General features: G+C 49.4%; 2 protein-coding genes across 6 annotated transcripts in view; both read left to right on the forward strand.

Moving 5' to 3' along the window:
- Positions 1-25,707, forward strand: part of LOC116664040 (translation initiation factor IF-2-like) — a 38,026-nt gene that overhangs the window by 6,412 nt on the left and 5,907 nt on the right. For 3 of the 5 annotated variants that reach the window (XM_032480869.1, XM_032480871.1, XM_032480872.1), the window contains exons 2-4: positions 9,004-9,196; positions 22,926-23,129; positions 24,792-24,911. In XM_032480869.1, the coding sequence (XP_032336760.1) occupies positions 9,004-9,196; positions 22,926-23,129; positions 24,792-24,822 (428 nt within the window). In that variant the 3' untranslated portion in view covers positions 24,823-24,911. Of the gene's footprint in view, positions 1-9,003; positions 9,197-14,717; positions 15,839-22,925; positions 23,130-24,791; positions 24,912-25,707 lie in introns of those variants that run through there. The other 2 variants (XM_032480873.1, XM_032480874.1) reach the window with 2 other exon arrangements.
- Positions 17,037-21,600, forward strand: LOC116664041 (transcription factor SPT20 homolog). The gene is given in 2 exon segments (XM_032480875.1): positions 17,037-17,320; positions 17,322-21,600. Coding segments are annotated over 2 exon segments (669 nt in total). The 5' UTR covers positions 17,037-17,174; the 3' UTR covers positions 17,845-21,600.

Consider the following 25,707-nt stretch of genomic DNA (forward strand, 5'->3'; position numbering starts at 1 on the left):
GTTTTAATCCAGTTCAAGTTAAGTTTTGGTCGTGGTATAAGATATCAGTCTAGTTTTACTCCTTTGCTTGTAAATATCCACTTTTCCCAACACCACTTATTGACGATACTGTCTTTTCTCCATTGAGTATTATTGGCTCCCTTGTCAAATATTAGTTGGCTGTATGCATGGATTTACTTCTATGCTTTCAATTTTGTTCCATTGGACTATGTCTGTTTTCATGCCAGTACCATACTGTTTTGATCACTATATTTTTGTAAACTAGCCTGGAATCAGGAAATGTGATGTCTTCTGCTTTGTCCTTCTTTCCCAGGGTTGCTTTAACCATTTGAGGTCTTTGTAGTTCCATATACATTTTAGGATGTAAAGATGTCTTTAAAACCCTGATAGGGTTTGCACTGACTCTACAGATTACTTTTGGTAGAATAAACATTTTAAAACTCCTCTAATTCTTCTGATCCATCAACATAGAATACTTTTGCATATATTTGTGTCTTTTTCAATTTATTTCATCAATGTCTTATAGTTTTCAGTGTAGAGAGATTTCACCTCCTTGATTAAATTTGTTCTTGAGTCTTTTTGTTTGTTTTGATGCTAATATAAATGAAATTGTTTTCTTTATTTGTTTTTCAGATAATTCACTGTTAGTGTATGGGAATGCTACTGAGTTTTGAATGTTAATTTTGTATCCTGTAACTTTACTAAATTTGTTGATTAGATTTAAGTTTTTTGGTAGGTCTTTAGGGTTTTCTATATATTAATTTATGCCCTCTGCAAATAGAGGCAATAGACAACTTCTTCCTTTCCAATTCTGGGGCTTATTTCTTCTTTCTTGATTGGTCTAGCTGGAACTTCAAGTACTGTGTTGAATAGGAGTGGTGAGAATGGACATCTTTGTCTTGTTCCTGACTTTAGAAGAAGAGATTTCAACCTTTCACCATTAAGTATGATGTTAGCTGCAGGCCTGTCACTATGGTCTTTATTGTATTTAAGTGTGTTGCTTCAGTACCTAGTTTGTTAAAAGTGTTTATTTAAACAGATTTTGAATTTTGTCAACTACTTTTTCTCCATCTATTGAGATGATGATATGATTTTTAAATTCATTTTATTAATGTAATTTCTCACATAGATTGATATGCATATGTTGAACCATCCTGGATTTTCTGGGATAAATCCCACGTGATCATGGTAAATGATCTTTTTAATGTGCTGCTGAATTTGATTTGAAAGTATTTTATTGGTAATTTTGGCATCTACCGTCATCAGGAATATTGGCCTGTGTTTGCCTTGGGGGTAATGGCCTTCTCTGGCTTTGCTATCAGGGAGGTGCTGACCTTGTGAAATGAGCTTTGGAGTCTTCTCTCCTCTGGGTTTTTTTGGGAAGAGTTGACATTAACCTTTTCCTTTTAATGTTTTGTAAAATAAAAAAACGTGAAACCACTTGGTCCTGGGCTTTCCTTTGTTGGGAGGTTTCTGATCGCTGGTTCAGTCTGCTTGCTAGCATTTAGCCAGATAGATGCTGTATTTCTTCCTGATTCAGTTTTGAAATGTGTATTTCTAGGAATGTTTCTGCTTCTTCTAGGTTTTCCAGTTTATTGGAATATCATTGTTCACAGTAGCTTCTTATTATTCTTTTTATGTTTATGGTATCAGTTGAAATATCTCCTTCTTCATTTATAATGATTTGGGCCCTTTTTTTTTTCCTTGGTTAGTTTAGTCTAGCTAAAGATTTGTCAACTTTGTTTAACTTTTGAAGAATCTGTTCTTTGTTTTGTTAATCTTTTAAAATTGTTTTCCTGTTCTCTATTTCACTTATTTGTGTTCTTATTTTTATTATTTCCTTCCTTCCCTTACTTTTGACTCAGTTTTTTTTTTTTCCTTTTTTTAGTTTCTTAAGACAATTTATTTCTACTTTCATACCATTGTAGTCAGAGAAGATACTTGGTATGATTTCAACCCTCTTGAATTTGCTAAGAGTTGTTTTGTGACCCAGTGTATGGTCTGTCATAGATAATGTTTCATGTTGCTTAAGAAGAATGTATATTCTGCCATCGTCAGATAGAAAGTTCTTTATAGGTCTCTTAGGTTGAAATCTGCTGTTTTCTTACTGATTACCTGTCCGGATGATCTGTCCATTGCAGAGGGTGGGGTATTAGAGTTCTTAGCTGGTGTTGTGTTGCTGTTATTTCTCCTTTTAGCTCCGTTAGTTCTGCTGTATATATTGGGTCACTTCAGCGTTAGGTGCATATTTACAATTGTCATACCTTCCTGATGGATTAACCTCTTTGTTATTATTCAGTGACCTCTCTTTATATCATTTTTGTTTAAAATATATTTTGTGTGATATAAGTATAGCTACTTCCACTTTTTTGAGGTGTCATTTGATTAAAATATCTTTTTCCATCCTTTCACTCTATGCATGTCTTTAAGGCCAAAGCAAGTTCTCGTGGGGAGTGTATCATTAAAACTTGTTTTTTTCTTTAATCCATTCAGCTATTTTATGACTTTTGATTGAAACAATTAATCTATTTACATTTAAAATAATTATTGATAGGTAAGGACTACTACTGTCATTTTGTTAAATGATTTCTGGCTGCTTTGCAGATGTATTGTTACTTATTTTGTATTCTATTGTCTTTTATGTGTTTTGATGTCTTTTGGTATGAACGTTGTTTGACTAATATATCATCTTCTTTTGTTTAATTAGTACAGGTTTTCCCCTAATTATTACATAAAATATCTTAAAATTATAACACTATTTTGAATTGATAAAAACCTAACTTTTCAATAGCTTTACTAAACTTTATACTTTTATTTCTTCTCACATTTTATTCATGTTACAATTATTTTATATTTTATAACTAATAACATTGTAGTTATGATTATTTTACTGTTGGTTTTTTAGCTTTTAGACTAGAGTTGTAAGTGAATTGCACATCACCATTACTATATTACAGAGTCTAATTTTGAATATATATTTACTATTGACAGTAAGTTTTATCCTTTCTTGTGTTTTCACAAATTTTATTAGCATCTTTTTACCTCCACACAAAGAGATTTTCATTAGCATTTTTTGTAAGGCAGTCTGGTGTGATAAACTCCTTCAGTTTTAATGGTTTCAGAACGACAAGGGCTTTGTTACTCTTTCATTTCTGAAGGACTGCTTTGCCAAGTGTAAAATTCTTGGTTGGCTATTTTTTTCTTTCAATATTTTGAATATATCACCCCGGGCTAAAATGTTTCCCTTGAGAAATCCACTGATAGTCTTATGGGGTCTCTTCACATGTTGTTTCTCATGTTTTTCCTTGCTGCTTTGAAATTTCTTTCCTTGTCTTTTACTTTCGACAGTTTAATTGTAAGGTGTCTTGATGTAGGCCTGTCTGGGTTCAAGCTATTTGGGCCTGCTAGGTCTAGATGTCCATTTCTCTCCCCAAGAAGTTTTGAGCCATTATTGCTTGAAATATACTTTCTATGCTTTACTTTTTCTTTTTTTCTTGAATTCTGTAGTTATATACATAACTCTACATATAATTCTTTATAGTTTTTTGAATTACTTTGTTGAACGTCTCATTTTATTTATGGATTGTTTTCCTGATTTCTTTAGCTGTCTGCCTGTGTGTTCTTGTAGTTCACTAAACTTCAAGTGGACAGCTATTCTGAATTCTTTGCCTGACAGTTGATAGACCTTCATTTATTTGGTATTAGTTATTGGAACTTTATTAGCTTCCTGTGGTGGTTCTAGTTGGGTGCCGGAACCCTGTGGGTGGCAGGGTGGGGGCATTGGGGCTGGGGACCCAGACGGCCTGGTCCACGAGGTTGGCTAGCCCCGCCACCCGGCTGCCCCACTGCCCGGCCCCACTCGCAGCGTCCCTACTGCCTGAGCCCCAGCCATGCTTCCCAGCTGAGGGCCGGAGGCGAAGGGGCGCGCACGCCCGCGGACGCGGGAGCTCGCCCAGAGCCCGGGGGAAGCTGGGCGGGAGCCCTGTGCTCCTGGACCAGCTCCCGGAGGAGGAAACTGGCCTGGGGTCTGGGCCGCCGCGAGCCTTCGCCTCCGCTCACGCCGCCAGGCAGGTAAGGGGGTGCTGGTGGGGGCGCGCAGGTCGGGGAGCCAGCGGGTGAGGCCTGGGCTGTGCAGCGGGGGAGGCGCACAGGGAGGGGTGCGGAGGTGAGGCCCAGGCCGCGCCTCCCGTTAGGGCCCTGAGGCGGGTCCGGGGCCGCCGCCATGGTCGTGGTGACCCCCCGCCTCCCCACATTAGTCGTCCCTGAATGCTGCGTCTTCGCTGCCTCTTATACCCGGGTTTGGGAAAGCAGGTGCAGCTCCGTAAGTTGAGAGGGTTCTGGACGGCCAGGGAGCATCTCTGACTGGCCCTCAGGCCACGGCCAGCTCCTGGGAGGCGGATGCGTTGCTGTCGCGGGTCCCGGCGGTGGCTCGGTGGCGTGAGGGCTGCCCTGTGCAAGCCCTGGATTTTCTTCCCCATTCCCTCGCAGCCCGGACTGGGATGGCCTCTGCTTGCCCGTGTTCGCAGGGTGCACATCTGGCGGTCAGCCTGCCCCTGGGAGGCAGACGCGGTGCTGTCAGGGTGCGGGGCCGGCGGCGGCAGCATCATCATCGGCGGCAGCGGGGAGAGGGGTCTGTCCCTGGGATCCTGTGAATTTGCTCCCATCTCCCCCGCGGCCTGAGGGCGGCCTCTGCTGCCCCAGTTTCGCGAGTCGCAGGTGATGGGTCAGTCCGCTCCTGGGAGGCGGGCGCGGTGCGGTCAGTGTGCGGGGGTGGCAGCAGCGACAGCGGGAAATGGGAGAAAATCCCCGCGCTCGCACGGGGCAGCCCCAATCCCGCCATCACTTCGGTAGCCCTCTGACGACTGCATGGCGCCTGCCTTCCAGGAGCAGGCTGACCTGTAACCTGAGTCCCGCGAACCTGGGGCAGCAGAGGCTGAGCCCAGGGCAGGTGGCGGGGGAGTTTGAGGCAAATCCACAGGCTTGCAGGGTCAGACCCCTAACCCACTGCAGCCGCTGCTCCAACCACATCGCGTCCCCCTCCAGGGAGCAGGCTGACCTGGGGATGTGCCTGTGGCAGCAGAGGCCTCCCCCAGCCCATGCCTCAGGGGAGATGGGGGCAAATCGCCCAGCTCACCAGGGGTAGCGCCCCTCTCCTCGCCGCTGCTGCAGGTTCACGGGACCCTGCTTTCCAGGACAGTGGGCTCCCAGGAAGCAGGCGCGGTGGGGTTAGGTTAGGGGGCGGCGGCGGGGAGGGGGCCTGCCTCCGGGGGGCAGGTGGACTTGCTCCCATCTCCCCGGGGGCCTGTCCTGGGGGCGGCTTGTGCTGCACCAGGTTGGCAGGACGCGTGTCTTCACGTCAATCTGCTCCTGGGAGGAGGGCGCCGTGTGGTCAGGGGGCAGCGTCAGCAGCGGGCCAGGACTTTAGGAGGACTGGGCTATAGCCCAGGATAACTCACTCACCTTTCTTCTCTTGCTTCCTCAGTTGGTGGCTGTAGTGGCTTTTCCATTGGAGGTTATTACCAGATAATGAACGTAGGTTTCTGTGACTAACATTTGTAAATCTCAAACTTCCACATTTATCCTTTCCCACCCCTTTTCCCTGGTAACCATAAGATCGTTTACTAAGTCTGCAAGTCTGCTTCTGTTTTGTAGGTAAGTTCATAGTGTCTTTTGTTTAGATTGCACATAGGACTGATATCATACAGTATTTTTCTTTGTTTCTGGCTCACTTCACTTAGAATGATGATCTCTAGGTTAAACCATGTTGCTGCAAATGGCATTATTTTATCCTTTTTAATGGCAGAGCAGTATTTCATTGTATAAATATACCACATGTTTATCCAGTCATGTGTTGCTGAAAATTCAGTTAGGTTGCTTCCATGTCTTGGCTATTGTATATAGTGGTGCAGGTATCTTTTTGTATTTGAGTTCCCTTCAGATATACAGCAGAAATGGAATTGCTGAATCATAGGGTAAGTCTATTTTTAGGTTTTTGAGGAATTTCCATACTGTTTCCTGTAATGGCTACACCAAACTATATTCCCATCAGCAGTATAAGAGGGTTCCCTTTTCTCCACACCCTCTCCAGCATTTATCTTCATGAACTTTTGAGTGATGGACATTCTGACTGGTGTGAGGAGATACCTCGTTGTAGTTTTGATTTGCATTTCTCTGATAATTAGTGATACTGAGCATTTTTTCATGTGCCTATTGGTCATTTGTATGTCTTCATTGGAGAAATGCTTGTTTAGATCTGCCCATTTTTGGATTGGGTTCTTTGTTTTTTGTTTTGGATTGGGTTCTTTGTTTTTTGTTATTAAGCTTTATGAGGTGATTATGTAATCTGGAAATTAAGCCTTTGTCAGTTGAATCATTTACAAATATTTTTTCCCATTCTGTAGTTTGTCATTTTGTTTTGCTTATGGTTTTCTTTGCTGTGCAAAAGCTTGTAAATAAGCTTAGTCAGGTCCCATTTGTTTCTTCATTTGTGCTTTTATTTCTATTGCTTGGGTAGACTGCCCTAGGAGAATCTTGCTGAGATGTATGTCCGATAATGTGTTGCCTTTGTTTTCTTCTAAGAGGTTTACAGTCTTAGAAGACATGTTTCTAAAGACATGTTTAAGTCTTTAAGCCATTTTGAATTTATTTTTGTGTATAATATGAGGGAGTATTCTAACTTCATTGATTTACATGCAGCTGTCCAGTTTTCCCTACTCGACTGGCTGAAGAGACTGTCTTTACTCCATTGTATATTCTTGCTTCCTTAGTCAATTAATTGACCAGAAGTTTGTGGGTTTACTTCTGGGCTCTCTGTTCTGTTCCATGGATCCCATATGTCTGTTTTTATATCAGTACATGCTGTTTTGATTGTAGCTCTGTAGTATTGTTGAAGTCTGGGAGGGTTATTCCTCCAGCTTTATTCCTTTTCTTCAGTAATGCTTTGGTAATTCTGGGTCTTTTGTGATCCATATAAATTTTAGGATGATTTGTTCTAATTCTGTGAAAAATGTCCTGGCTAATTTGATAGGGATCACATTAAATCTGTAGATTGCTTTGGGTAGTATGGCCATTTTAACCATATTAATTCTTCCAATGCAAGAACATGGGATATCCTTCCATTTCTTTAGGTCTTCTTTAATTTCCTTAGTGTTTTGTAGGTCTCTATATGTCTTTCACTTCCTGGGTCAGATTTATTGCTAAGTATTTTATTTTTTTGAATGCGGTTTTAAAAGGAATTATTCCTTTCGTGTAAGGAATGTCACTGGTTTCTGTATGTAGATGTTGAGTCCTGCTACCTTGCTGAATTGTTTTATTAGCTCTCGTTGTTTTTGTTTGGAGCCTTTAGGGTTTTCTATAGATAGTATCATGTTGTCCACATATATGACAGTTTTACCTCTTCTCTTCCTATTTAGATCCCTTTTATTTCTTTTTGTTGTCTAATTGCTCTGGCTAGGACTTCCAATACTATATTGAATACAAGTGGGGAGAGTGGGCATCTTTGTCTTGTTCAAGATTTTAGTGGAAAGGTTTTCAGCTTATCTTGGTAGAGTATTTTGTTAGAGTAGTATGCTGGCTGTGGGTTTATTATAAATAGCTTTTATTATGTTGAGATATGTTTCCTGTATACCCACTTTGGTAAGACCATGGCTCAGTGCATTCAGGGTGCTGGGATAATGGTAGCAGAGGTAATGGCAGCAGTGGGAGAAGAGGGGCTGCCCCTCAGGAGCCAGTCGTTTGCTCCCATCTCCCCTGTGGCCAGGGCTGGGAGCGGCCTCTGCCGCCCCAGGTTCACTGGACCCTCGTCTTTAGGTCAGTCGCCTCCTAGGAGGCTGGCATGGTGTGGTCAGGGGACGGGGGTGGTGGGAGAGTGGCTTCCCCCTGCAAGCCCTTGGATTTAGTGCCATCTCCCCTGTGGCCTGACCTGGGGGCAGCCTCTGCTGCCCCAGGTTTGCAGGACTCACATGTGTAGGTCAGCCTGCTCTCTGGAGGCCTGTGAAGTTTGGTCAGGGAGCGAGGAAGACTGCAGAGGTGGCAGCTTCAGTGGTGGGAGAAGGGGGCTGCCCTGTGCCTCCCTGTGGGTTTGCTCCCATCTTCCCAGGGGCCTGGCCTGGTGGTGGCCTCTGCTGCCCCAGGTTCCCTGGAGGCTTGTCCTCAGTCAGCCTGCTCCTGAGAGGTGGGCACTGTGCATTCAGTGTTTGGGGACTGCAGCAGTGACAGCGAGAAATGGGAGCAGATACCTGCTCTAGCATGTGGCAGCCCCAATCCTGCTGTTGCCACTGCCGAGTCCCCTAGATAGCCCCCCGCCTGCCTCCCAGGAGCAGGCTGACAGGGAGAAGTGCTTTGCAAGCTGAGGAACTGCAGCTGCCTCCAGCCCCACCTGCCCATGCCCCTGAGCCTGGGACAGCTGACTGAGTGCCCGCACATGCTCAGGATCCTTGTCTGGTGGCTGTCACCATGGTGATTGGAGCCTGGATTGCCCCGCCCACGAGGGGTGAGAGGTGAAGGGGTCAGCTTAGATTAGGGTGCACTCGGGGTGAAGGGGGGAAAGGCTGAGGGGTGAAGGGCTGCTGGGAGTAGGGGGACCCAGCTGAGGGGTGGGTGGTCATCCCAGGGTGAGGAATGAAGGGGATCATCTTGAGATGGTGGGGGGGACCCTGAGTGGGGCATGAGGGGTCAGCTTGGTTTGTGGGGAGTGTGAGGGCGGGGACCTCAGGGTAAGGAGAAGGAGCTTTGTCTTGGGGGTCCAGGTCGGGTACCAGGCCTGGCCAGAGGTGGGGAGGTAGTGACTGGGTGGGGGACTGCAAGCAGGGGGGTGGGGTGGGGGAGTGTGGCCTGGTCCAGGGCCCGTGGTGGTGCTGGTTGAGTATCAGGACCCAGTCTGTGGTGGGGTGGGGGCACTGGGGCTGGGGTCCTGGAGGGGTATCCGGCCACATGGTAGGCCCTCCCCACCACCCCTCCCCACCCGGCCCCACCCAGCCCCACTCTCCTTGTCTCACATTGCAGGAACCACAGCCCAAGCTTCCCCTCTGTGGTCTAGCAGAGGCGGGGCAGGTATGCAAGCCTGGACGTCTGAGCCCGCCCAGAGCAGTGGAAGCTGGGCGGGAGCCCGATTCTCCTGGACCAGCTACACAAGGAGGAACACGGCCTGGGGTCTGGGCCGCCACTTTCTGTCGCCTCTGCTGCCTTCACCAGTCAGGTAAGGGGGCGCTGGTGGGGGCGTGCCGGTCTGGGAGCCAGTGAGTGAGGGCTGGGCTGTGCAGTTGGGGAGGCGCACAGGGAGGGGTGCGTGGGTGAGATCCAGGCCACATGTCCTGTTAGGACCCTGAAGCAGGTCCGGTCCCCCACCCTGGTTCGTGGTGCCCCACCCCCCACATTAGTAGTCTTTGCTGCCACTTATACCTGGGTTTGGGAAAGGGGGTGCAAATCCTGGAGGTGGGACGGTGGCTGGACAGCCAGGGAGCACCTCCCCCTGGCCCTCAGGTCATGGCCTTCCTGTGTAGGTGGACCAGCCTGGCCAGTGGAGGCCAGCCTGGGACCTTCTGCTTCAGCAGTTGACATGGGGCAGAATAAGGGGTGAGGCCTGGGCCTTTGGGAGCTGGTCGCCCTGCCACCGAGATCAAAAGCTTTTGACAAGTCTATCTTTAGTCTTTTGAGGAATCTCCCTACTGTTTCCCACAATGCCTGCATGAAACTGCATTCCTACCGGCAGTGTAGGAGGGTTCCCTTTTCTCCGCAGCCTCTCCAGCATTTCTCCTTTGTGGACTTTTGAATATCGGCATTTCTGACTGGTGTGAGGTGACATACTTCGTTGTAGTTTTGATTTGCATTTGTCTGGTAATTAATGATACTGAGGGTTTTTTCACATGCCTATTGGTCATTTGTATGTGTCCATTGCAGAAAAGGTATGTTGTATGAGCTGTTTATATATTCTGGAAATTAACCCCTTGTCAGTCTCATCTTTTGCAAAATTTTCTCCCATCTCGTAGGTTGTCCTTTTGTGTTGCTTATGGTTTCCTTTGCTGTGCAAAACCTGATAAATTCACCTTGACTCATTGGTTTGTGTATTTGTGCCTTGGTGTCTGTTTGCTGGGGTGGACTGCCCTAGGAGAGCATTGCTGACGTGTGTGTCAGATGTTTTGCCTACGTGTTCTTCTGAGAGGCGTGTAGTGTCTTGTCTTATGTTCAAGTCCTTAAGCGAGTTTGAATTTGTTTTTGTGTACGGTGTGAGGGAGTGTCCCAACTTCACTGATTTCCGTGCAGCTGTCCAGTTTCCCCTGCGTCATTTGCTGAAGAGACCGTCTTTCCTCCACTGTGTGTTCTTCCTGCCTCCTTTGTCAAAGATTAATTGACCAGAAGTTTGTGGGTTTTCTCTCTGGACTCTGTTCTGTTCCCTTGATCTGTATGTCTGTCCCCCTCCAACTTTTCCAGTTTTATTAGGTAGAATTACTACAGTTTGACCGCACATACACATTCTATTGCACGTAGATATGTATATACAGTATACTGTAATATTTTTAGTTTCCAGAAGTGTTCTCCTTACTGTTTTAAGAAGAGATTAGGTGTTTAAACTTACATAGTTATCAGCGGAATAAAGCCAACTACAAAATAAGAATCAACAGAATGCGGTAATACGACCATAAAGGACAGTCAGATGTGCTCACACACAGTGAAGAAATCAAAATGAAAATCAGTGCATTTGTGGCCTTATTATTACTGTTATTGTTTTTTGGGTTCCTCGTATAAATGATGTCATAGGGCATTTTTCTTTCTCTTTCTGGTCCCCTTCACTTAGAATGACAATCTTCAGGTCCATCCATGTTGCTGCAAGTGGCGTGATTCTATTCTTGTTTTATGGCTGAGTGCTGTCCCATTGTATATATATATGTACCACAGTTTCTTTGTCTAGGGAACTGTTGATGGACATTTGGGTTGTTTCCGTGTCTTGGCTGTCGTAAAGAGTGCTGCTGTGAACACTGGGGTGCACGTGTCTTTTTGAATTTTATTTTTCTCCGGATATGTTCCCAGGAGTGGGATTGCTGGATCACATGGTAGGTTTATGTTCATGTTTTTGAGGAACCTCCGTACTGTCGTCCATCGTGGCTGCACCAATCTACACTCCCACCCACAGTGTTGCAGGATTCCCTTTTCTCCACACCCTCTTCAGCATCTGTCACTTGTAGACTTCTCAGTGATGGCCATCCTGGCTGGTGTAAGGCGATATCGCATTGTAGTTTTGATCTGCATTTCTCTGACAGTGAGCGATGCTGAGCATTTTTTTTCATGTGCCCTATTGGCCATTTGAGTGTCTTCTGTGGAGAATTGTTTGTTTGTTTAGGTCTCCTGCCCGTTTTTGGATTGGGTTGCTTGTTTCTTTGATATTAAGGTGTGTGAGCTGTTTGTATGTTTTGGAAATGAGTCTCCTGTCAGTCACATCATTTGCAAAGGTTTTCTCCCATCCCGTAGGTTGTCTTTCCATTTCGTGGGTGGTATCTGTAGTTGTGCAGAAGCCTTTGGGTTTAATTAGATGCCACTTGTTTATTTTTGGTTTTATTTCCAGTAGTCCAGGAGCTGGTTCAAAAATACATTGCATTAATGTTATGTCCGCGAGTGTTGGGCCTGTGTTTCCCCTAGGAGTTGTACAGTACCTGGTCTTGAATTGAGGTCTTTAATCAATTTTGGGTTTATTTTCGTACATGGTGTTGGAGGATGTTCTAATTTCAGTCTTTTACAGGTTGCTTCCCAGTTTTCCCAGCACCACTTATTGAAGAGACTGTCTTTCCTCCGCTGTGTATTCTTGCCTCCTTCGTCATGGGTTAATTGACTATACGTGCGTGGGTTTATCTCTGGACTTTCTATCCTGTTGCATTGATCCTGTGTGTCTGTTTGTGTACCAATAGCATTGCTGTTTTGATTGTATCTCTGTAGTGTTGTCTGAAGCCTGGGAGGGTTATTCCTCCAGCTTCGTTCTTTTTCTTGAGTGATGCTTTGGTAATTCCGGGTCTTCTGTGATTCCGTATAAATTTTAGGATGGTTTGTTGTAGTTCTGTGAAAAAATGTCCTGGGTAATGTGATAGGGGTCGCATTGAATCTGTAGATCGCTCTGGGCAGCGTGGCCATTTTGACATTATTAATTCTTGCAATGCAGGAACACGGGATGTCTTTCCGTTTCTTTAAGTGCTCTTTAGTTTCCTTAGTCAGGGTTTTGTAGGTCTTCTCACGGAAGTCTTTCACTTCCTGGGCCAGATGTATTCCTAAGTGTTTTAATTTATGGGTGCGGTTTTAAAGGGATTATCACTTTCGTGTAAAGAAATGCCACAGATTTCTATCTGTTGATACTATCTTCTGCTACCTGGCTGAATTGTTTGATTAGCTCTGGTTGTTTTTCTGCGGAGGCTTTAGGACTTTTTATATGTAGTTTTAGCATGTCATCCGCATAGGATGACAGTTTTACCTCTTCTCTTCCCATTTAGATCCCTTTTATTTGTTTTTGCTGTCTAATTGCTATGGCTAGGACTTCCACTGCTTACTGTGTGGAATCGAAGTGGTGAGAGAGGCCATCCTTGTGTCGTTCCAGAGTTTAGCGGAAAGGCTTTCGGCTTTTCACTGAAGAGTATCATGCTGGCTGTAGGTTTGTCATAAACAGCTTTTATTATGTTGAGATACGTTCCGTCTCTACCCGCTTTGGTAAGACCGCGGGCTCAGTGTGGTCAGGGGGCTTGGGAGGAAGGTAGCAGAGGTAGCCTTGGCGGGAGGAGGGGGGGCTGCCCCTTGGGAGCCAGTCGTTTGCTCCCATCTCTCCCGTGGCCTGACCTGGGGGTGTCCTCTGCCGCTCCAGGTTCACCGCACCCACGTCTTTAGGTCAGTGTGCTCCCAGGAGGCTGGCATGGTCGGTCAGGGGGCAGGGGCAGCGGCAGCGGTGGCGGGAGTGGGGCTGCCCTGTGCAAGCCCTTGTGTGTACTCCCATCTCCCCAGGGGCCTGGCTTGGGGGCAGCCTCTGCTGCCCCAGGTTTGCAGGACTGACATGTGTAGGTCAGCCTCCTCCCTGGAAGCCTGTGCGGTTCGGTCAGGGAGTGGGGAAGACTGCAGAGGTGGCAGCTGAGGTGGCGGGAGAAGGGGGTCTGCCCTGTGCCAGCCTGTGGGTTTGCTCCCGTTTCCCCTGCGGCCTGGCCCGGGGGCGGCCTCTGCTGCCCCAGGTTCGCTGGAGGCTTGTCCTCAGTCAGCCTGCTCCTGAGAGGCGGGCAGCGGTGCAGTGAGTGTGCTGGATAGGGGCAGCGACAGCAGGAAATGGGAGAAAATCTCTGCTCTAGCAGGGGCAGCCCCAGTCCTGCCCACTCGGCCCGCTGATCGCACCCCGCCGATTGCACCCCGCCTGCCTGTCAGGAGCAGACTGACAGGGAGAAGCGCTTTCCAGGAAGCTGGGGCAGCAAGGCTGCCCCCAGGCCAGGCCGTAGGATAGATGGGAGCAAGGCTCTCCCAGGGCAGCCCCCGTCCCCCACGGCCTCTGTGGCTGCCTGCTGTCCATCCCGGGGCTCGGCTGCACCCTCCCCTCTGGCAGCGCCATCGACCATCCAAAGCCCACTGGCGAGTGAGCGAGCAGTGTGCAGCCCGGGACCACCCTGTCCCGTCGCCTCAGATGGAGGCCCTGGGCACAGCGGGGTAGGGCACCCAGGTGGGAGGTGGAAATGCCTCCAGCCCTGCCCGCCTGCACTCTGCCCGGGATCCCTGCCTGGTGGCTGTCACATGGTGATGGGAGCCTGGACCGCCCTGCCCCTGCAAGGTGAGGGGTGAGATGTGATGTGTCAGGGGGAGTTCAGCTGAGGTAGCCAGTGCACTCTGGGCATGGTGGGATCCCGCAGTGAAGGGGGACAGGCTGAGCGATGTGTAGACATTAAAACGTTACTGCGTATCTCTCAACACCACAGCGTGGGAGACTCAATAAGACGTGTATTCCTCCTGGTTCTGGAGGACGGGAGTCTGAGATCAATGCTTCAACAGTTTGGTTGTTGGAGGAGGCCCAGGTCCTGGTTCCCAGTGGCCCACTTTTCACTGTGTGGTTTTTGTGGTGAAGTGGAAGAGGGATCTCCTTCATAATCTGAGGCAGGAGAGATCCCCCTCATGCCCTGATCACCTCCCAAATGCCCCACCTCCAAACATCATCACCTGGGAATTAAGGTTTTGCATATGGATTTTGGGGGCGACACAGATGTGCAGTCCAGACAGTGGTCCCGGCCCTGGTTTCTCACCTAAATCTCAGTCAAGTGTACTTCAGAATGTAGTGCGACCTTGAGCACTTCATTACATAGGTCACCATGGGTAGTGATGTCTTGTGAAGTGTCCCCCCATGTTGTGTCACTGGTCACACTGTCTGCCCCACTCGTGATCCAGGCCGCGATGCTCAGCCCAGCTTAGCTCAGCAGCTGCTCTGCGTAACAAAAAGATGTCTGTACCACCCACCTTGTGGCACCTGGGAGAGGAAGGTAAATTTCAGATCTGCTCAGCCTCCCAGGGCTGCGGGAAGGGGGCTCAGGTGCCCACTGCTCCTTGTTATTCACCATGTTGTCAAACGCTCAGTGTTCGTGGCCAGTTATTAGTGTTTTTCCAGGCTCCTGTTTCACATCTAGTACTTAGTAGATGTTCACATTCGTTCCCTAGGGCTGCCTTAACAAGTTATAACCAACTAGGGGGCTTAAAACAGCACAAATTCATTTCTCTCACAGTCCTGAACCCAGAATCCAGCAGCGTGGGGTCATCGGAGTCGCGTCATCTCTGGATACTTGGGGAGAATCACTCCTTGATGTGGACAGTAACTCTCATTCACCTGTCTTCCTGGCCTCTCTTCCCCATGTGTCTGTGCATCAATCTCTGTTCTCTTATAAAGACACCAGTGGTTGAATTAAGGGCCCACCCTAGCCCAGTATGGCCTCATTTTAACTTACACCCTAATTATATCTGCAAAGACTGTCTTTTTAAATACGATGTGACTCTTGGGAAGACACTGTTCAACCCAGGACAGTGATGGATAAACACGAGAACCGCTGGGTTCCCTGATGTCACCTCCACGTGTCCTGCTGCTGATTTGAAGACTGGGATCAAGCTCACCCATGAACGTCCACATGCCTGCTCACCCAATTTCCCCAAAGCATGAAATTACACAGTAAGACATGTTCTTTTGGATTAAGACACTGAGGGCTGACCAGATGCAAACATACTTAACTCTTTAGTGTGACTGAATGGTGAGACATTTCCATTGAGATAGTAACCAAGGCAAGTCTCAGTTGAAAGAATGTTCATTAAGAAGGAAGCACTAGGAGAGGGTGGGAGGAGCTTCGACTCCAGGGAAAAGGAGTGAACCCCCCCAAACATCATCAGCTTTAGAGTTTTGCTTAAGATGGACCCAGTGATGGGAGTTCATAAAGTTACACAGAGAGAAGATGGGTCAGAGGTCCAGCGGCCACACTTTGTCAGGTTCTCAAAGGGTCCAGAAGACCTGCCGCTCCCCACACAAGCACACTCCTGGTGAACCAGAGCATCTGTTCACTCAGCGGGCACTGTTAAACACGCCGTGGGCGCTACCCCCCCCCTTGTCATGCGGACGCTGCGGGGCCCTGACGGGATGATGACGGCAGTGAGGCTTGGAGGTGCCGACAACATGCTGGGCACGATACTCAGTAATTCCCTCATTTACTCTAACCCTCACAACCCCTTTATGAAGTTGCTGCCTTTACTGTTTTCCATTTGACAGATAAGGAAGCTGAGGTTGGAAGAGGAGTGACTTTTCAAATACAAATTACTGGTGATGGAGGTGGGGCCCAGGTCGTCCATCTCCAAGAGCATAAAGATCTTAACACACAGAGGATCCAGGAAAATGGGCATAACTCTGATGGGAGACTCTTTTCCACTTGGTTATTTCTTCACTGGTTTACCAAGGTGTTTTCACTTTCTTACTTGAAATGTTAAGACTATCTTGACCTCCTTGCAAATTACCAAGTGGATAGAAGTTCAGGTGCCAGATGGTCCTGAGGTCCCTCTGACCCTATGACATTGTGAACTGCGATAAATAACAGCCACATACCCTTCAAGCTTCTGCTTCAAGAGGATAAGCCTGCATGTTATGTTCAATCATTGGCTTCCCGACAGCATAGGCTGCCTTCTCCCAGCTGACCTCCCCTTTGGTGGATATGTACAAAAATGATGTACATCGAAAAGCAGAGCTTGGGCTCCAATGACATCCCTTATATGATGGGTATTTACATACTTTACATGCTTTTTAGTAAATGCATGAGTGTCCCATTTCCTAAAATCCAGGTGGTAGAAATGAAAACTTGCAACATAGTGGAAAACTTTGGAACTGGAAGTTGACTCACAGCCCACTCCTACATAAAATTCTGTGCTGCTCTGCAGACGGTGAGGAAAACTGATGATGCAATAAGTGTAGTTCCTTCCCTAAAATCACTTGTGACTTCATCAATGAGATAATACATAGAGAAGAAATCAAAAAGCCAGCATTAATACGTGAGTGCTGTGATAAGCTCTGTGGGGATTGTCTCAGGCTGAGCTCCCCCAGAAGCAGATCCTAAGACAAAGACGTGTGTGCAAGCCTGTTTGGGGTATGTTGTTAGGAAGTTCCTGGAGGGAGGAAAAGTAAAAAGTGGAAAATGCTATTTCAAGTGAAAAGAAAAGATTTCACCAGCCCCTGCTTAAACCATGTGGGCAGGCATAAAACACCACCTTTCCTATGGTTTCACTCATAGGGAACACCCAGGAGAGGTAAAGACCCCTAGAGAGGAAGAGGACTTGGGGTTGTCAGGGGCTGGGGGAGGAAGGAAGGGGAGTGCGTGCTTTGGATCCAGGGTTTTATTTTGAGGAAAGAAATAGCATAAAACTAGATGGTAGTGATGGTCGCACAGCATGTGAATGCACTTAATGCTCCTGAATTGCACAACATAAAAGAGAAAAAATATCTGTATTTTATTAAAGGAAATGGAAAATAGATAGATTTTAATAATAATAAAGAATGCCATAAATGATGTGAAACAAACAAACTAAACTAAAGAAAAACAAAACAAAAACAACTTCAGGGGTAGGGAAGTCAAGTTCGGGTAGGGGAGGGGATTCATGGTGGGATTTTGGAGATGGTGTAGGTGGGGGCAGAGGGGGCTCAGCCCTAGGGGAAGATGATGCCTGAACTGGTTCTGCACTGCCCAGCGGTCCAGGAGCAGGTGCAGGTGCAGGAGCTGCAGAATCTTCAGGAGCAGGAAGGTCAGCAGGAGCTGCAGGATCTTCAGGAGCAGCAAGGTCAGCAGGAGCTGCAGGATCTTCAGGAGCCAGGAAGGTCAGCAGGAGCTGCAGGATCTTCAGGAGCAGCAAGGTCAGCAGGAGCTGCAGGATCTTCAGGAGCAGCAAGGTCAGCAGGAGCTGCAGGATCTTCAGGAGCAGCAAGGTCAGCAGGAGCTGCAGGATCTTCAGACGCAGCTGGAGCAGCAGGAGCTGCAGGATCTTCAGGAGCAGGAAGGTCAGCAGGAGCTGCAGGATCTTCAGGAGCAGCAAGGTCAGCAGGAGCTGCAGGATCTTCAGACGCAGCTGGAGCAGCAGGAGCTGCAGGATCTTCAGGAGCAGCAAGGTCAGCAGGAGCTGCAGGATCTTCAGGAGCAGGAAGGTCAGCAGGAGCTGCAGGATCTTCAGGAGCAGCAAGGTCAGCAGGAGCTGCAGGATCTTCAGAAGCAGCAGGATCTTGAGGTTCAGCAGGAGCAACTGGAGGGAGCTCGCGGTCTCCTACTGGATCCTGGTGGTCCTGTTTTTGGTCTCTGGCATCTTCCCCTATCCCTGCCTGTTCTGGACCTGTGACTGTTGGAAGTGGAGAGAGCTTTCAGTCTTGTGGAGGTGCTCATGCTGTGAGAGAGGAATACTTGACCCTCATGCCTCCCTTTCCGTGGGCCTCTTCAAGGACACACATCTTCCCAGAGCTTTCCGGACAGCTCCCACCCAGCAGGTGCCCACAGGATGTGTTTTGTGACTGAATTCTTGTAGACAGGTGGTCTGAGGCCAATCTTTTGCTCTGGTGCCAGCAGCAGCCTCTGGGGACACCTCCCTGTGTGGCCCAGCCCTCGGCCCTCCCTCACCTACGCACATGCACCAGCCCCGCCCTTCTCACCTTCGGGCTCTGCCTTGGTGGGCTCCTGGTCCTCCACCTGACTCCCAGGGAGGTGCTCCAGGTCAGAGCCGGGTCTGCTGAGCTGCCTGTCACCCACGGGCAGGCCCCTGGCGTGACGCCTGGGCGGTTTCTGGGGAGGAGGCCGTCGTGGTGGCGGGGACCCCTCCGTGTGCAGACTCACCCGGAGCTCGTGCTGGCCCTGAGAAGCGTGCAGCGGCCCCTCACTCGGGGAGGCGGCGTGAGTGTCCTCATGCAGCGGCTCCTGCAGTGTCTGGCTCTGCAATGACAGTGTCCGGCAGCCGGCCCGGCCCGGAGGTCTCAGAGCCCTGCCCGGCCAGGACCATGCCTGCTTCTGCCCGCTCGACCGTCTGCTGCCAGATCAGACTGGGTCCTTGGGTCAGCTCAGATGGCCACCCAGGAGGGAAGAGACACAGCCAGAGGGCATGGGCTTCGACTCGGGCAGCAGGGCCCTGCCCGGCTTGCCACAGCCCAGCCTGCAAGCTGGGACCCGGGGTGCGGACGTGACCGGCCCCCCCAGGCCTGTGACCCGCTTGTGCTTGAGGCAGGGCCCTCCTGCCTCCCCAACATGACTGCCCACCTCCACCAGCAGTGAGGAAGGGGATGTGGGGCTACCTGGGTGGGGTCTGCCCCGGGCCTCCCTTGGTTACCTTTGGGTCCCTGTGGCCAAAAGGCCAGAGGCGCCTGGGGTGAGAGCTGACCCAGCGCCGGCACCGCTGGCCCAGCCCCTCGCCGCGGGCCTTCCGGGGGCCACGGCCTCGGGGTGTTGGGACGCAGCAGAACATGTCTGAGTTGAGCTGAGTTCACCAACCAAGTGAGCTGAGTAGGGGCTTCTCGACAGAGTGGGTGCCTGGTGACCTCAGTTCTAAGTTCTGTTGGGTTCTATTGCCAGGGAAACGAGGTCACTTCCTGGGGTCCCCTTCCCCAAGCTTCCTCCTTACACAAAGCTCCCCAAGGGCCTCTCTGGGCTGCCGACGGCTCACCTCCCAGCCCATGCCACTGTCCACACACAGTGACACCAACTCAGCCCCCCTCCCCAGAACCCTGGGGAGGCCTGGATGCAGCCAGGGCGCCAGCTCTGAGGACGCAGCTGGGTTCAGACCCCTCGTCAGCAGTGCTGTCACCCTGGACGAGCCACCTGCCTCTCAGGGTCTCTCCAATTCCCCCATTAGCTCAGTGGGCATCATTCTGGCCCCTGCTTCCTTGGGAAGCTATCCTGTCTCTAGACCCATAAATACCTACCACACATGTCAGCCCCGCGGTCTGGCATCACGGGGAGCTCGTGCACAGACTCAGCTAAGGAAAGGCTCACAGAGGGCTGGTTGAGCACAGGGCACACCCCACACAGGCCGGGGTCTGCCCTGGGCTCTGGGGAAAGTCACCCTCCTTGCTGCCTGCTTCCCAGCTCCCTGTCGGCAGGTTGAAATTAAACACAACTCTGACATCATCCGTTCTGGCATGCAACCTCCTAGGTCATTCTGTCATGTCAGATTCAGACCCAGTGTCCCATCTCGGCCTCTGGGGTGGGCTGCCCCACAGTGGCTCCCTGCTTTTTTGCCTTCTGGTCACACATCCTTGTGTGATTCCCACACACTCCTCTGCAGGGTCGTGGGCACTGGGACCAGGTTCTGACATGTAGACTGACTTGTGAAAGTGTGCGTGACTTCCACTCATTCCCATCTCTAGTGTTCATTCTCTCTCTCTGTGTGTCTTTCAGTTCCTCTCTGTCTGTCTTTTCTCTCTCTTTGTCTCTCTGTGTTTCAGTCAGCCTGTCTCTTTCCTGTATGTATGTGTGTATATATTTATGTGTATATGTGTGTATTTATGTGTGTGTATTGTTAGAACCCAGGGCAGGTCACTGATGAAAATGCCTTGATGACATACTGATTGTTTTAAATTCATGTTACTGAAGAAAAAACATCTTTGAAAGTTGTGCAGGCACTTTGGTGGGGTCAGCTCTAAGGATCAGCACTGCTGGGGAAGGGATGCACCTGTGGCCATTTGATGACTCCTGTACCCTGTTCCCCCAGAGAGAAGTGTCTGTTCACTCTTCCCTCCCGGGGATCTGCTGGGGCCTCTGCCTCCTCACATTGTTGCCAGGGCTGGTTGTCACCAGGCTAAAGCCCTGCCAGTGTGATGGTGACCAGCATTGCCTCGCAGGGTGTCCGTCTGCCTGTGTCCTCACCTGAGAGTCGAGCATCTCTAACACACACTGGCCACCTGCACTGCTTCTCATTGGAACTGCTTGTGTGTGTTCTGTTTCTTTTCAGAACACTGGGTTTCGAGAGGTTTTTAGACCACATGGGTGTGAAACCTTTCTCTGACCTCGGGTCATGAACAATGTTTTTTCCAGGTTGTGATTTGTCTTTCCAGCTGTCTTTCTTGGTCTTTGTTTTTTGGTTTTATTTTGCCAGAGGAAGAGCTAAGCATCTCCCTCTGGCTCTGGCTTCACACTTAGAACAGCAGTGCCTGCCCCGAAATTATGCACATAGTTACTAAAAAGGCTTCATTTAGGACGTCTCATCTTTAATTCATCTGGATTTTCCTCTGAAAATACAAAAATGCTAATTCATGTAAAAACAAAAAAATTCACCCGTCCCGGCTTAAGATATGTGGGCAGAAAAAAAAAAAAGCCACCTTTTATTATTTCATTGATAGGGAACCTCGAGGACAGGTAAAGACAGAGGAAGGGGGATGAGGGCTTGTCACGGGCTGGGGGAGGGAGGACGTGGGGTGAGCTTTGGATACAAGCTTTTACTTTGAGGAAGGAAATAGTCTAAAACCAGACAGAGGTGCTGATGTCACAGCATTGTGAGTGCACTTAATGCTCCTAAACTGCACAACTTAAAAGGCTAAACTTAATTCTTGTAGACTTAAACCATAAAAATAGATGATACATAATAGAAAAGAACAAATCTGACTCCATATTAGATCTCTTCCTGTGGCTTTAACCCTGTGCCCTGTTTTCTAGGCTTAGTCTCATCTATCTGGTAAACAGGAGAGCCTGTTCTCAAGGCTCTGATCTTTAAGCAGATTAACACTTTTGCACTGATACAAGACAGCAAGTTGCCGAATAGAAAGTAGCTTGTTTTGTTAGAGGTTTTACAGGGGCACCATGACTTGATCCACGTGGACAGCTGTAGACCAAGAACATGGCCGACTAATGTCCTGAAGAACCATCTTCCCCAAGTCAGACTTTAGGTTCCTTTTCTACTAAAAAGGGGAGGGGCTGTGGTTGGTTGTTGCAAACTTCTTAGTGCAGGAATTCTTTGTTTTTGGAATCCTTTGCAGCTGTCCCTGTGGGTCAGGTTATGGTGCCCCTGTAAATCCTCCAACAAAACAAAGGTTATTCCCTATTCTGCAACTTGTTATCTTTATAGGAGTGCAAAAGTGTTCATATCCTTAAAGGTCAGAGCCCTGAGAATAGGCTCTCCTGTATATTTCAGGCTAAAAGCAACATTGTTTTACAAAAGCTGCAGAGCTAGTAAGACTAAGCCTAGAAAACAGGGCACAGGGTAGAAGGAAAAGGAACAGATTTAAATTAGTCAAATTTGTTTTTTTCTACTACAGTGCCTTTTGGTGAGAGGTAAGCGGTTGTTTCCAGGTGGGTCCTTCTCTGCCCAGGCTGGGGTTCAGGCAGGAGCCCTGCCAGGTTCACCGTGACTGTGGACCTGATCTCCCACAGAGAAAGTAACAATTATCAGTGATTAAAATTACCTGTCAAAGTCCCTTCAATTGCCTGTAAACTATATGGCGGGGGCAGAGGCGGACAGGGAACTTCTCATTGGCCCATCAACAGTCTCCCCAATGCAAGAGACCAGCGTCATGGCTGGCTCCAAGGTGGCCTGGCTAGTGCAGCTGCCTGCTTGGCTCTCCAGCCTTGGGCTCCTAACAAGGACACTTTCAAATTTCCTGTCCCTTTTCCCTCTGCCCCGGCGTGAATGAACAGTGGTCCCTGCAACCACCTGGGCTGAGCCCAGGCCACACACATAGCCCGATTCACACAGCCCACTGCCTACTGTCCATCTCCAGGCTCAGCTGCACCCTTACCCCCTCACAGGTTCCTGTGCCTCCACTCAGGGTCCGGATCACCATCCGGGCCATCAACCACCCAAGGCCCACAGGCCAGTGGCAGGCAGCCCAGGACCACCCTGACCCCCAGGCTCAGATGAGGCACAGGGTGTGGGGGTTAGAGTGCCTGAGCTGGAATTGGAACTGCCTCCAGCCTGGCCCGCTGCGCCCTGTAGCCTCAGACTGTGCTGTGCACACTAGGCCGGAGCTCCGCTGGTGGCAGTCACCATGGTGACCAGAGCCCGGACTTCCTCGCCCCACCCGTGGGTTAAGGGGTGAGGGTGTCAGCTCCAAGTAGGGGTGCACTCTGAGTGAGGGGGATCCCACAGTTAGGACAGGCTGAGGGGTGAAGGGGACCATATCAGAATGTTGGGGGGTCCTGCGGTGAGGCATGAGGAGTGTGCTTGGGGTGTGAGGGCCAAAGGTTAGTACTAGCGGGGTGGAGTGTGGGGGTGGGGACCTCCTTGTGACAAGAAGCCCTGTCTTGGGGGTGTAGTCTGAGACTGGGCCTGTCTGGAGGTTGGGGGGCAAGCAAGAGGAGTGGGGCTGGGGTGTGTGGCCTGGCCCACGGCCGGTGGTGGTCCTGGTCGGTGATGGGGTGGGGTCATTGGGGATGGAGACCCAGCGGGGCGGGCAGAGGGGTGGGCCCACTCTACTGCCCTGGCCGTCTGGGCCCCACTCACAGAGAACCAGACAGTGGGAGCCCCACCCCGAGCGTCTGCGCTGCAGGCCTGAGGAGGAGGGGTGCGGACGCGCACATGCCGGACCCCGCCCGGCCTGTATGGAAGCTGGACGGGAAGTGGGTGCTCCTGGACCAGCTCCTGAGGAGGAACGAGGCTTGGGGTCTGGGCTGCTGCTTGCCGTCGTCTCCGCTGCCATCGCTGGGCAGGTAAGGGGGCGCTGGTGGGGGCGTGTAGGTCAGGGAGCCAGCGGGTGAGGCCTGGGCTGCGCAGCTGTGGAGGTGCACAGGGAGGGATGCGTGGGTGAGGCCCAGCCGCGCTGCTCGTTAGGACCCTGAGGCGGGTGCAGGCCGCCACCATAGTTCGTGGTGCCTTCACCCGGTTAGTAGTCCCTGAACCCTGTTTCTTTGCTGCCACTTGTACCCGGGTTTGGGTAAGCGGGTGCAGCCCCGGGAGGTGGGAGGGCACTAGAAGGCCCTGGAGCACTTCCCACCGGCCCTCAGATCATGGCTTGCTCGCGGGAGGCAGGTGTGGGGCTGTCAGGGGGCAGGGGTGGCAGTATCCTGGCAGCAGCAGGGAGAGGGGTCTGCTCCTGGGAGCTGTCGAGTTGCTCCCATCTACCCCACAGCCTGTCCTGGGGGCGGCCTCTAAAGCCCCAGGTTTGCAGGACTCAGGTTACAGGTCAGTCTGCTTTTGGGAGGAGGGCACGGTGCAGTGAGTGTGCGAGGGCGGCGGTAGCGACAGCGGAAAGTGGCAGCAAATCCCCGTGCTTGCACAGGGCAGCCCCAGTCCCACCATCGCCGCCTCCATCCCCTGACAGCACAGCTGCTGCTTTCCAGGAGCAGGCTGACCTGTAAACTGAGTCCCGCGATCCTGGGTTATCAGAGGCCGAGGCCAGGCCAGGCCGCAGGGGAGTCGGAAGCAAATCCATAGACTTGCATGGGCAGACCCCTAAACCCCCGGTTGCTTCTGCTGCTTGTGACCACACCGGGCCTGCCTCCTGGGAGCAGGCTGACCTGGGGACATGCCTGGGACAGTAGAGGCTGCCTCCAGGCCATGCTGTGGGGAAGATGGGGACAAATCGACCAGTTTGCCAAGGGCAGCACCCCTCTCCCTGCCAGAGCCCCAAGTTCATGGGACACTTTTCCAGGTCAGTTGGCTCTGGAAGGCAGGTGTGGTTGCGGTTAGAGGGCAGGGGGGGGAGGGGTGCTGCCCCTCCTCCAGGTGGCAAGTGGACTTACTCCATCTCCCAGGGGCCTGTCCTGGGGGCGGTCTCTGCTGCCCCAGGTTCACAGGAAGCATGTGTTCATGTCAGCCTGCTCCTGGGTGGAGGGTGCAGTGTGGTCAGGAGGCAGCGTCAGCAGCAGGAAAGGACTTCAGGAGGACTGGGCTGTAGCCCAGGGTAACTCACTCTCCTTCTTTCTTCTCTTGCTTCCTCAGTTGGTGGCTGTAGTGGCTTTTCCAGTATAGGTTATTACCAGATTTTGAACATAGGTTTCTGTGGTATACAGAAGAAACTTAAAAAAAAAAACTGTTGTATATTTAGTGGCTAATACTTGTAAATCTCAAACTCCCAGATTTATCCCTTCCCACCCCGTTTCCCTGGTAACCATAAGATTGTTAACCAAGTCTGTGAACCTGTTTCTGTTCTGTAGATGAGTTCATAGTGTCGTCCTTTTTTTTGATTGCACATCTGAGTCATATCATTTCGTATTTTTCTCTTTCTGGCTCACTTCACTAAGAATGATGATCTCTAGGTCCATCCATATTGCTGCAAATAGCATTCTTTTAACCTTTTTAATGGCAGAGTAGTATTCCATTGTATAAATATACTAGTTCATCTTCACCCAGTCACCTGTTTCTTCATTTAGGTTGCTTCCACGTTTTGGCTATTATATATAGTGGTGCTATGAATACTGGGGTGCAGATACCTTTTTGCATTGGAGTTTCCTCTGAATATATACCCAGAAGTGGGATTGCTGGATCATAGGGTAAGTCTATTTTTAGTTTTTTGAGGAAATTCTATACTGTTTTCCATAATAGCTACACCAAACTACATTCCCACCAGCAGTGTAATAGAGTTCTCTTTTCTCCACACCCTCTTCAGCATTTATCATGCATGAACTTTGAAGTGACAGCCATTCTGACTGGTGTTTTGTAGTTTTGATTTGCATTTCTTTGGCAATTAGTGATACTGAGCATTTTTACATGTGCCTATTGGCCATTTGTAGTCTTCATTGGAGAATTGCTTCTTTAGGTCTTCTGCCCATTGTTGGATTGGGTTGCTTGTTTTTTGTTATTAAATTTTATGAACCATTTATATATTCTGGGGATTAAGTCTTTGTCAGTTGAATCATTTACAGATATTTTCTCCCATTCCGTAGATTGTCATTTTGTTTTGCTTATGGTTTCCTTTGCTGTGCAGTTTCCTTTGCTATAAGTTTAATTAGCCTTTAAGTTTAACAGCTCATACATCTTAATAACAAAAAACAAACAGCCCAATTCAAAATGGGCAAAGACATAAACAAGAAATTCTCCAGTGAAGACATACAAATGGCCAATAGCACATGAAAAAATGCTGTGTTGCTAATTATCAAGGAAATACAAGTTAAAACTAGATGAGGTATCATCTCACACCAGTTAGAATGGCCATCATGCAAAAGTCATTGCATATGTCATTCAAAAATCGTAGCACACATCATTAATTATGGGGGCTTTTTCTGCTAGTCACACTCGAGTTTAAATTCCAACCCAGCTACTGGCTGTAAAAAGCCAGGGAATTGTGTC

This window comes from Camelus ferus, chromosome 6, assembly GCF_009834535.1.
Source record: "Camelus ferus isolate YT-003-E chromosome 6, BCGSAC_Cfer_1.0, whole genome shotgun sequence".
Lineage (NCBI taxonomy): Eukaryota > Metazoa > Chordata > Mammalia > Artiodactyla > Camelidae > Camelus > Camelus ferus.